This window comes from Lissotriton helveticus, chromosome 7 (genome assembly GCF_964261635.1).
Source record: "Lissotriton helveticus chromosome 7, aLisHel1.1, whole genome shotgun sequence".
Taxonomy (NCBI): domain Eukaryota; kingdom Metazoa; phylum Chordata; class Amphibia; order Caudata; family Salamandridae; genus Lissotriton; species Lissotriton helveticus.
This window is the reverse complement of record NC_136068.1, coordinates 34345250-34357894: the sequence shown is the minus strand read 5'-3', so window position 1 is coordinate 34357894 and position 12645 is coordinate 34345250. Positions and strand designations below refer to the sequence as shown.

Here is a 12645-nt window from a genome sequence, read left to right as displayed (position 1 = left end):
TTAGCTGTTTAAGCCACGTTTGGGAAGTAGAGATCTTCGCGGGAGGTGAGATCAAAAGGAACTCTGTTTTCAGGGCATTGAGTTTGAGATGGTTATTGGCAAGCCAGGATTGGGTGCTTTTGATTGTTGAGTTCAGGAGTAAAATGTCATTGGGAGATTGTAGTTTGAGATATAATTGGGTGTCATCTGCGTACATGTGAAAAAGTACATTGGATGCTTGTAGCAAGGTGGTGAGGGGTTCCATAACTAGGTTGAACAAAGTTGGTGAAAGGGAGGATCCTTGAGGGACACCTAACGTAACAGGTATTGGCGAGGACATTAGGTTGTTACTCTTGAATTTCTGCGACCTGTTGTGTAAGAAGGAGGTGAACCACTTGAGAACAGTCCCAGATAGACCCATTCTTGTGTTCAAAAGTTCGAGTAAGTTCTCATGTTTAACGGTGTCTAATGCTGATGAGAGATCAAGAAGGATGAGGAGGCAGGTATCATTTTGATCTAGCATTTGTAGCGCGTCATCAATTATGTGGGTCATAGCACTTTCAGTACTGTGTCCTGCTCGGAAGCCTGATTGATGAGCGTTGAGGAGATCAAACTGATCAATGTGTTTAGTCAGCTGCAGTTGTGCACATTTTTCCAATAGTTTGGCGAGAGTGGGAATATTGGTAATGGGACGGTAGTTGTTTAGGTCGGATGGGTCGGCGGAAGGTTTCTTTAGTAAAGGTGTGACTTGTCCAACTTTGAGGGAGTCAGGGATGTATCCTTGCTGTAGCGAGCTGTTGATAATTTTAGTCCACAGTGGAAGGAGCCATGGGGTGAAGTCTTTGACAGCGTTGGCAGGGAGGGGATCCGTGAGGTGATTGGACGGTTTCAAGGTGCTGAGCAGTTTGCCTATTTCTTCTTCAGAGTAGGTGTCAAAGGATGACCACGTAGCATTGTTTTTTAGTTCAGTGGGTGTTATGCAGTTGGGAGTGTTGTAGTGGCTTGCGTCAATGCTGAGATCACTCTTTATGTTGTCAGTTTTGTGTGTAAAGAAAGCTGCGAAGTCTTCACAAGAGGGCGCTTTGTCAAAGGAGCTGATAGGTTGGGGTTGTTCCTTGGCTTGTGTTCTGATTAGCTCAAACAGTTTTCTTGGTCTGTTTTTTGCTTGGTCGAGCTGGAGGCTGAAGAAGTTTGCTTTTGAGCGCTTTATTTTCCTGAAATAGGCGTTTCTCTTTTTCTTCAGTCTTTTCAGGTGCAGTGCCGATGGAGCTGTTCTCCAAGTGCGCTCTGCCATTCGCATGGCTCGTCTATCTTCATTGAGACTCCCGTCGTACCACGGATTGGATATTTTAGCGGAGACTCTTTTTAGCTGCATGGGAGCAGCCTCATTAATTATTGACGTCATCGCATTTAGATAGTGATCAGTCAAGGATTGGACGTCTGTAGCGCCCGTAGGAGGGAGCAGTAGGTCGCGGCTGTTCGGGGGTAGGGAGTCTGGGTTGAGTTTTTTCAGGTCTCTTTTCCATATTTTAGGTCTGGAGGATTGAGTCGTGTTGAGTTTGATTTTTTCATTGATGAAGAATGTGACGATATGATGGTCTGACCAGTCACAGGGTTGGATAGATTCAAGTAGAATAGCGTCCTCTTTGGCGATGATGAGGTCGAGGATAGAACCTTTCTCATGGGTCGGGCTGTTGCATACTTGTGTGAGGTCCAGGGCTTTGAGGAAATTTTTGAGACTATTTACCACCGCATCATTGCGATCGTTCCAGTGGAGGTTGAAGTCACCAAGGTATATTTGGGTGAGCTGTCGGTGATCTCTAAACAATTTATGTGTAAAGGTAGTTCCTATTGGGACCATTTTCCACCTGTTTCTAAATTTCCCAATCTGGCACCCCAGCCTAAACTGCTCGCGTCGGATTCCAAAATGTGGTCCGGCGTGTTCCCGAATATGGCTTTTCCGTTCCAACTGTCTAGGTTGTTCCGCCACCAAAGAAGATCGGCCCGAGCCTCCGGAGATAAGGGAATTTTGTCTGAATACCAAAGATCTTTCCTCAGACCCGTGGATTTCAGTCTCTGAAGGGCTCTGTAGTGAAGCGGTCCAGGAGAGATCGCTTGGATGGATGACGACAAGAGACCGACTACTCTTTCTAATTCCCTTAAACTCACCAAATCTTTCGATAAAACATAGGAAACCTCCTTCTTTATTTTGGACAATTTCTTTAAAGGAAGTTGGAGTTGAGCCAAGGAAGTGTTTACTTGAAAACCTAGAAATTCTAGATTTTGCGAAGGAGTCATGACTGATTTTTCTACATTGATAATGAAACCTAAAGACTCCAGAAGTTCCACAGTCCACCTCATATGGAGAAGGAGTTCCTCCTGTTTCTGGGACATCAATAAGATATCGTCCAGATATATAATCAAACGAACTCCTCTTCTTCTTAGAGATGCAACAACTGGTCTCATTATCTTGGTGAAACACCAAGGAGCTGAAGAAAGGTCAAAAGGAAGGCATCGAAATTGGTAGGTTACATCTTTCCATACAAACCTCAGATATTTTTGAGATTCCGTATCCATAGGGACAGTAAAGTAAGCGTCTTTCAGATCTAGCTTTATGAGCCAATCTTTCTCCTGGAGAATATCTCTCAAAAGGTGGATACCTTCCATCTTGAAGTGTCTATACACAAGGAAGGAGTTCAAAAGCCTTAGATTTATTACGGGACGCCAACCTTTGTCTTTTTTCTTCACGAGAAAAATTGTGCTCACAAAGCCGGGGCCAGCCTTCGTTACAATGAAAATTGCCCCTTTTTCCAGCATTTGACGAACCTCCTCGTCTACTAGGGTTGATTGATCGTGGTATAAAATTAATTCTTTGGGGGGGTGAGGTCTGGTGAGGAGTAGAGACTAAATCTATTTTGAAACCTTTCACCTAGAACCCATACATCGTTTGTTATTAATAGCCAGTTTTCGCTGAAAGAAGCAAGTCTTCCCCCTACCTTTGGGGGGAAAGAACCAAAAGGAGAGGTTTTTACCTTGATTTCCTTGACTCTGGAATTTGGCACGGTTGTTACCGCCTCCACGATTGCGGTAGTTGCGTCCTCTCTGAGGGAAAAAGGAATTGTTCCCTCTGAAGTATCTTCCACGTTGGTTCTGATAAAAGGGCCTGTTGTATCCTCGGCTGACAGATGGCCCTCCTCTGTCAGCCCTTCCAAAAATCTGTCTACCTCCAAACATCCTTCTCATGTTACTTTGAGCTCTGCTAAAAGCAGAGAAGATAGATACGTATTTACCAAGGAGCTTAATAAAAGAATCTCCGAAGAGGAGTCCATTAGGGTCTCCCTCGACTTCCTTATTTGCTAGGTCCCCCAACTTGGGGTTCATTCGAATCAGGATTCCTCTACGTCTTTCAGATGTGAGGCTAGCGTTGGCATTACCAAGGAGGCATAAGGCACATTGACTACAACCTCTTAAGAGTTCAGTATCAACCGGAGTACCATTAATAGCGGATTCCTCCGCAAGATCTAGAATTCTCGCTAGAGGACCTAACGTGTCTAAGAGTTTATCTTGACACTGTTTCAGACAGCGTTCAATACCCTTACGAGGGTCTCTCCCAGTTTTAAAAAGAAAGGTCAATAACTCAGGATCTAGTATCGGTGACAAGGCTGCTTTATTGTCAAGGAAAGGTCTAGGGCATTCCGATTTCATTAGGTTCCGTGAGTCTCTCTCAAGGGGTTTCCTGATCCAAAGTTTTATAAACTTGGCTACGTGGTCAAGGGGCCACCAATCGGAACCTCTAGGGTGAGTAATATTCGAAGGGTTAAACATCTCCGCCCCAGAGGGATCTTTAACAGAGCAAGAGGTGGAGGATTGGATCAAATCATCACCCAATAAATCATCCAATTTTTCGGAAGGATCAAAAATTTATTCATCAGCATCCAAATCATCAGTAGGGGACAAATAATCGTCATCATCAAGAAGGATGACGTCTCTTGTGCCGCAAGGGACACTATGTCTAATTGTGCCGTGTAGGACACCTGTAGCCTTTGTGCGATTTTGGACGCCTGATCTATTTGTGCCGCTTGGGACACCTTGCTCATTTGTACCGCGTGGGTTACCAATATTATCAAGATGCTTGGTCTTTTTTAAGACCTTGCCCCCTTTTGTGGGAAGAGGCTCTTCCTCATCTGAAGAAGTCGTGTCCTCTTGAAGAATCTTCCTCTTTCTTTTTGACAGTGCCGCCTCAACTGCCTCCTTTAGGGAGGATTTAAGTTGATTCTCAAACAGGCTCTTCAGGGATTCTCAGTGAAAGGGGCCTCACAAGCTTCGTTTAATTTATCGGCCATTAGAAGTATAATCCCAATCAAAATGGAGATATATATATATATATTTAACTTAAAAGTGAGATTGAAAGGCCCAAAATTCAATATAAATATAAATATTAAACTTATCGGTATTTCTCGTATGAAATCGAGTATTAACGAGTAGTATCTCTTGTCCGACCGTTAAAAGAAAGATGCAGCTCTGCGCTGTGCGTTGACGTGGAAACGCACAGCGCGAGCTGTCCAAGCCTCAAATCCTGGCTCACACCGGCTCCAAATTTGCTCCTTGATTGTCCCCAACCCGCTCATTTTCGCGAGCGGGTCACGAAACACATGCGCGTCGCTTCCTCTGGCATTCAAGAGCCAGAGGAAACGTCGGAGTTGCTCGAAGGCTCGAGCTTTGAACTCCAGTTTAGCGGTAAGCTTTTCTTGAATTTTCTATTGTACTCAAGCCCAAAACACAATCCCTACAACAGAAGAGGGGGCGAGATGGTCTATAATGTCATTAAATAAATGACGAACTCGTAAAATGCAATCGATGGGAAAGTCAGAATCTAAGCCACACATACGGTTAGAAAGAAACAAAATCATAGAACAGCCTCCGCGCGAACAAACGCGACGGACGGTAAAGGAGAGGAAGAAAGAAGTAAGGAAAAATAACCAACCATAGATTGGAAGGATGTAGAAATCAATAAATAAATCTACCTGAAAAGGGTAGTACAAAGAAGATCTTACTCGCTTGTAACACTGGTAGTGAATAGCTTACTTACCTAAATACGGCAAATCTGAAGAATCAATCGTTAGATCAAAACATTAGCATAAATATTAGATACAATAGGGGAGAAATGAAGAAAGTATACTTAACTCTCCATGAGCAGCGAATAAAAGAGGAAGTTACTTGGTTGCTATGGCACTTGTCTTGCTCTGTGGAATGTTTTATTTATGATGTAATTGTTACACTTTAAAGGGCTGCATATCTTGGGCAGCAATAAAAGTTATTGCGTAATGTAGCCTCTGGCCTTGTAATGAAATTGTCCCCTTCTCACCGCTGCCCACCCTATACTTCACGTACCCCGGACACTTAGGGGCCGATTAGGATGGCGGTTTTTCCGCATCCTCCGGGCCGGCGGAAGTGTCCGCCGGCCTGGAGGATGCGGAAAAACCGCTGCGGAGCCTCCAAAGACCCACCGCCAAATTAGGATGGCTGGTGGGTCTGGAATTCCGTCCGCCGCTTTTCCGCCGCGGTCGGCTTCCGACCGTGGCGGAAAAGCTATAACATGGCAGGCGGTGTCTATGAGACACCGTCCGCCATATTAGGATGTTCGTGAATACATGCTTTTCCACGGCGGCTTTTCCGCCATGGAAAAGCATACGGACATTCACTTTGGGGGCCCGTTGCGGGCCCCCTGGGTGAATGGGGGGTGGGGGGTGCACATGGGGGGTACCTATGGTACCCCCCTGCATTTGCGTGCACAAAGCAGCAGGCACCGTGCGGTGCCGGCCGCTTTGTGCATGTAAATGTAAAACATGCTTTTTTAACATTGCGGCGGGTGCAGCTTGAAGCTGCACCCGCCGCAATGTTAAATATAGAGGATGTGACCGCCACCCTGGCGGTCACATCCTAATCAGCACGGAGGGAACGCCGCAGCCCCTGCGGACGTTCCCTCCTCCTCAAGGGTGGCGGACGGACGCAAGTCCGTCCGCCATCCTAATCGGCCCCTCTATGTGCATTACTGAAATGACTACATAGCCTCAACTCTACCACCTAGTAAATTAATTAGTTTGTCACACAAGTTACACATTTCACTTTCTTTTTCCCCTTTTTTTTTCACAAACTATGAGATATACATTAGAGGACACCCTTCATACACTTACTTATAGAGCATGCCTGGCTGGCTCTTCCCCAACACCATACCAAGTAAAGCAAAAGCGAGCCGTAAGATATCTCGAACCCAGCGCCTGTACAGGTCCTGGAAAACGTTTGCACAGCTCCACAATTTGAAACGGGGGATGGAGTACAGGGATGAACAGTAGCAAACGCAAGTCTAAATATGCCTTGGATGGGTTTTGTCTTTTGGGATAGGATGAGCATTGTTATTGTTAACGCTCTTTATGGATATTGCACTAAATGCCAATAAAAATATGTTTGTAGAAAAAAAAGCATGCTCACGTGTGTGGGTTTTAAGGACAGGGCGAAGCGTACACTGACAATGGGGTGGAGTCCTCACCCCAAGCATAACTTGTGAAATGTCTTCAGCTATATATTCGCTTGGACCCTGGTCTCTGAGTTTGTGAGGCTAATTGACTTTTATTTTGTTGTTCTTTCAGGGCTTCAAAGCGTCAGCGGAGGAGACAACGGCCACTCTCCACTACACCCACCTAAACCCAAGTCCCACCTGTGTGATCACCACAACTACCACCACGTCTGAGCTGGCGGGGCCTCCTTTGATATTAAAGCCATCCACGGGCGAGACGAGACCACCCCCCTACCAGCTCCATGCCCCACAGGTCCACAGCCACAATGGCTTCCCGGAGTACTTTAGCATGCACACGGCCGGGACCCAGCCTATGTGAGCATTCCCTTCACCCTAGAAACTCACCACAGACTAATTCCATCAGCACCACTTTTCAGAGTACTTCAGCATGCATACCACCGAGTCTGGCCCATGTGAATATACCCAGTGCCCCAGAACCCATGCAGAGAGAACTTCATCAATATGAACTTTTCCTCCGGTGAAGGATCTTCAGAGACAGAAGGATGATGAACGAGACAGGCACAATGCCCCCAGCGGCTGTGTCAGCAAAAGTTCTTCTTGGAGAGCCTGAATGTGCACATTGTCTGGACCATGTCCACGTGAATCATGTTCCATCTGGTACATGAGTTTCTTACGCACGCACATATTTGTGTATATAGACATATATAAAGAAAGAGAGAGTAGAGAAGGAGGGTACCCCACTTGGCTTTTCCAACAGCAGATGCCCTGTTGGGGTAACTGATCATGCAGACTGTCAAAGCACCCCTTCTGGAGGATTTCTCTGCCCCTCAAAAAATACACTGCAGCTGAAGGGCTTGCTGGGATACCCAAGTATTTCATTACACACTACTAGGACTGGCCTCTTTGAGGAACATTCCCGCTGAGGCAGGACCATGGAGTGAGACTAGGACCTTCCCAACTTGACAATGCACCGGAGCTTTCGGGGAATGCTAGGAAGCATACCACCCGGATGAACCATCTCTCGGCACAAAGGCCCAGTCTAGGACCATGGTCAGCCCGTTCTACCAGCAGGAGGGCTTCTGAAGGTCCTCCACCTGGGCATCACCTGCTTGAACCATCTCTCTGTCGTAGGACCATTCTAGGAGACCTCACCTGGCTGCGCTACCAGCAGGAGGGCTTTTGGAGGTCCTCAACATGCGCACCACCTGCATGAACCATCTTTCTGAGGGCCATTCTAGGAGACCACACCTAGCTGGTCTACCAGCAGTAGGGCTTCTGGAGGTCCTCAAAATACTCACCAGCTGCATGAACCATCTCTTTGCCTTAGGACCATTCTAGGAGACCACATCCAGCTGGTCTACCAGCAGGAGGGCTTCTGGAGGTCCTCAACATGCGCACCACCTGCATGAGCCATCTCTCTGAGGGCCATTCTAGGAGACCACATCCAGCTGGTCTACCCGCAGTAGGGCGTCTGGAGGTCGTCAGCGTGTGCATCACCTCATGAACCTTCTCTCTTTCTTAGGACCATTCTGGTAGACCTCACCTGGCTGCTCTTCCAGCTGGAGAGCTTCTGGAGCTCCTCAGCGCGCTCATTAACTGCATGAACCATCTCTCTGTCTTAGGGCCATTCTGTAAGACCTCACCAGGCTGTTCCACTAGCTGGAGGGCTTCTTGAGGCCCTTAACATGCTCATCACCTGCATGACCCATCTCCCTGCATAAAGACCCACCCTGACCTGTGCGTTGTACCAGCATGGGGGCTTCTGGAGGTCCTCAGCATGCGTACCACCAGGGTGAATCATCTCGCTGCCTTAGGACCGCTCTGGGAGCCCTCATCTGGCCACTCTATCAGCAGCAGGGATTCCAGAGCATCATCACCTGGCGCACACCACCTGAGGAGTCAATGCCAACCAACCTTCCCTCGATCCACCAAAAGGTAGATGGAAGCCTCCTGAACGTCTCTCATGGGTGGGTCCTTTGCACCTCCAATGCTCGGCTGGACATTTACCTGCTTTCTTGGGAAGTCTGAGGGTTGAGTAGCCGGAGCTGCTACGAGGACCAGCACCTTCTATTATTTTCTGTGTCCCACTATGTCCATCTGTTGCATGCGGTTAGATCGTGAGCTTCCTTGATTTGACTGGGGAGGTATCAGAGGGCTGCGGAGGAGATAGATTGTACAACTTTACTGGGTTGCAGAAAAGGGGCTGTAACTTTGTTAAAGTGACTGATGGAGATTGCGAAAAGAGCAAAGTGTTTTTGTTGACAAAACATATCAGTGTTTATGATGTGTAGAGAACACGTGAGTATAACATGTGCAAAAATGAAGAGCAGCTTTTTAAAAGACAAAGCACGCAGTTTTGTAGATATACTTTTACTGACAGAACTCATATATTGGTTGTTAGCTTTCAGGGCCAAAGAGCCCCCCCACTCAATCACTGGAGAGGAGAAGTGTGTGGTCTTGATTGGTAGCAACCAAACGAGCTAACCTAACAAACGTCTCATCTCTGCAAGTTGGCATGTTGTTTTCTTGTAGCCTGCTGATACAGCACCTCCTTACATTTCTGTGTAGACAGTGAGCATGTATGAAGTGCACAGAGGAGGCGTGTGTTGTATTTATGTCTGTGTGTACACAAAGAGCACACAGGTGCTTAGTCTATGCAGAGAATGTGATTGTGCAAGAATGTGAATTTTGCAGGTGTGATTGTGTACGTGCAGGCAATGCAAGGGTGTGCATATAAACTAATTGTTCAAAGACTGTGAGTTATGCATAGTTTGCAGAAAGTATGTTTGCCTGCTCAGTGTGCACATAGTTCTGACTTCACACGATGTCAGCATGTCTAATGGGTGAAGATGGAATTTGTGAGTGTGCACATCCTTTAGAGAGAATGGCGTGGAATAGAACGGATGTGTGCACAGTGTGCATACTTTGTGTATTTACTGAGAATGGGAGTGGACAGGTATGTGAGTGTACGTTGTATGTGCTCAGAGAGAGTGTCTGTGTACGGTGTGTGTACAGGAGTGATACTTAAACCAGTTTTGTGGTGTCAGCATACGCTGAGTAACCTCATGTCGGGCCTTAGCCTACTCTGAGGAGCCTCATGTCGGGTTTAGCAGACTCTGAAGAGCCTCATGTCGGGTGTTAGCGTACTCTGAAGAGCCTCATTTCGGGGCTTAGCGTACCCTGAAGAGCCTCATGTCGGGGCTTAGCGTACTCTAAGGACCCTCATGTCGGGGCTTAGCGTACTCTGAAGAGCCTCATGTCGGGTATTAACGTACTCTGAAGAGCCTCATGTCGGGTCTTAGAGTACTCTAAAGAGCCTCATGTCGGCTCTTAGCGTACTCTGAAGAGCCTCACTTCGGGGCTTAGCGTACTCTGAAGAGCCTCATGTCGGGTCTTAGCGTACTCTGAAGAGCCTCATGTTGGGTCTGAGACTACTCTGAAGAGCCTCGTGTCGGGTCTTAGTGTATTCTGAAGAGCCTCACTTTGGGGCTTAGCGTACTCTGAAGAGCCTCATGTCGGGTCTTAGCGTACTCTGAAGAGCCTCATGTTGGGTCTGAGACTACTCTGAAGAGCCTCGTGTCGGGTCTTAGTGTATTCTGAAGAGCCTCACTTTGGGGCTTAGCGTACTCTGAAGAGCCTCATGTCGGGTCTTAGCGTACTCTGAAGAGCCTTGTGTCGGGTCTTAGTGTACTCTGAGGAGCCTCATGTCGGATCTTAATGTACTCTTAAGAGCCTCATGTCGGGTCTTAGCGTACTCTGAAGAGCCTCATGTCGGGTCTTAGCGTACTCTGAAGAGCCTCATGTCGGGTCTTAATGTACTCTGAAGAGCCTCATGTAGGGTCTTAAAGTGCTCTGAAGAGCCTCATGTCGGGTCTTATTGTATTCTGAAGAGCCTCATGTCGGGTCTTAGTGTACTCTGAAAAGCCTCATTTTGGGGCTTAGCGTACCCTTAGGAGCCTCGTGTTGAGTCTTAGCGTACTGTGAGGGGCCTCATGTCGGGTCTTAGCGTACTCTGAGGTGCCTCATGTCGGGTCTCATGTTGGCATGTTATGAAAGACTGAAGTAGGTTGTTGCGTTTGAGAGTGACTGTAAGAGGTAAAATCCTTTTCATGATCATATATTGACGAAGACTCTGCTCAAGCGGTTAATGCTACAACCTCCACAGGGTCCACAGACTGGTCTCCACTGTGCCATGTTACCCTCAGCCCTGGGCTTTAGGAAGAGTCCTATGACTTGTGACCTTTTTGCTTTGTTCATACGATGAAAGACGAGTTACTGGGCTGAATGTTACTCAGTAATGAATAAATATTGCAGACTTTTCAAACTTGTCAGTGGTATGTTTGTTTACAAAGGTCTTGGAGTGAATCACCTACATATGTATCACAGAAATGTAATCAAAGTCTGCACAGCCACAGATACAGGAAAATGCCTTGTTGTACAGGACCTGGGATATCCTCTCTGAGTGCGGCTGAAAGTTTGGTACCTGCTGATGAAAACATGTTCTGGGAGCTGCAGAGCTGTCCAACCCTGCTCTTCAATCTGTAAATCTCAGATCTGACTTTGGAAATGGACACAGTTGATGCACATTGACCAAAACTAGGGTGAAGGCCGATATCCAACCTGTTCTACGCCGATGACCTGGTTATGTTTAGCAAACCGAACATAGGTCTTCGAAGGTTAATCAAGAAGCCTGACGATGATTCCATGCAAAATGAATTAGAGATCTCGTAAAATGATTCCTACGGAGAGGTCTCCATTTGGCTTATCATTATTGTGAGTAATTTCCTTAAAATGTCTATCGGACGGTTTATTGTAAAACATTGAATATTGAATACACCTTTTCATAATTCGCGTCTGGTATAATACAGGTGGTAACTGGTTTTTGGTAGCAAAGTTTCTGGTTAACTTCTTCTTTAGTTTCTTCTTTTCTTTTCTACTCAAAGGTTTAGTAAATGTGTCTTCCTTCTCACAGAGTCGTGATATATGATGGTCTCTCAGTATTCTCTGCTGTTTAAGAGTGTCAACTTCTCCTTGTGCAGTACCCTCTTTCTTCTCTTCTCGTTTCTCTTCTTTTCTTTGACTATCCTCTCCCACTCAAAACCATTCCTTTTGTAAGACAGGGGGAAGGGGAACAGCCGAACATGTAGACCACTTACCTGTATCATTGGCTAACATAGCCAATTTGTGATATTACCCCACGATGAGAGAAGCGATGACAATTGCATGTTTTTATCAACCAAAAAAAATCTTAATAAAATACTTGGAAATAAAAAAGAAAAAAAAGAAAAAAAGATCTCTGGGATATGCAAGTCTACGGCCATGACTGCGACCTCTTGCTATATCCCACCAGTAGTCTCTCTGTATTGGGGAATTTCCTTATTTCAGATTTCCCCTCAAACGTTGCAAGACCTGAAGAAGTGTATAGAGTTTGTCCACAATGGATGTGCATTCAGAGGTAGAGTTTAGCCGTGAGTAAATCTTGTTGTCCAATTTTGTTTCTATGTTGCTAATTTTACTATCCATATTGGAGACACAAGTAGCCATTAATTGAAGTAAGTCAACCAGCAGCTCTAGCTTGCGAAATTGTTACGTTAGAGCCTTAGTGGGTCGGAAAGTGTTGAATTAGTCAAACCTAGTATAATATCTTCTGCTGCAGGTATGGGATTGGGAGATGAAGCTGGATTTATGGGGTAAAGCTCTGCGGCATCTTCAAGTCTGAGTTATTCAGGACAAACACTCGGAGCTGATTAGGTTATTACTCCTGTAATCCTGGGAAACAAGGTATAGAGTGTCGATGACAACTCGCTTGCGAGGATGTCATCTAGGGTTGGATTGATACAATGAACTTGAGGACAGTCTTTACGAGTGTTCGTCGTTTTAGTACTTCGCGTGTGCAGTTGGCTTGGTGAAGAGAGCTTTAAGGGAGTTTTTCTTGATCTCTTTTAAATGGCTTACCATAATATTAACATTTTCATTAGGCATGTGAGATGAGTTTAGAATCTTAGCTGCTACTTTAGGTTTTGAATGTTAAACACTATAGGAAGAGAGGCATGCAAGGTCTTTTTGTCGTTTTTTTTGCCAAACTATTGAGGATCCTTTGCCAGATAACTCCCAACTATTACAAAATGGGC

General features: G+C 46.0%; 1 protein-coding gene across 1 annotated transcript in view; it reads left to right on the top strand.

Moving 5' to 3' along the window:
• The window catches only part of TMEM145 (transmembrane protein 145), a 243413-nt gene extending 233372 nt beyond the window's left edge, over positions 1 to 10041 (top strand). The window contains exons 15-16 of the mRNA XM_078651318.1: positions 6627 to 7599; positions 7896 to 10041. Coding sequence (XP_078507444.1) covers positions 6627 to 6872 — 246 coding nt within the window. The 3' untranslated portion in view covers positions 6873 to 7599; positions 7896 to 10041. The remainder of the gene's footprint in view (positions 1 to 6626; positions 7600 to 7895) is intronic.
• The last annotated feature ends 2604 nt before the right edge of the window (positions 10042 to 12645 follow it).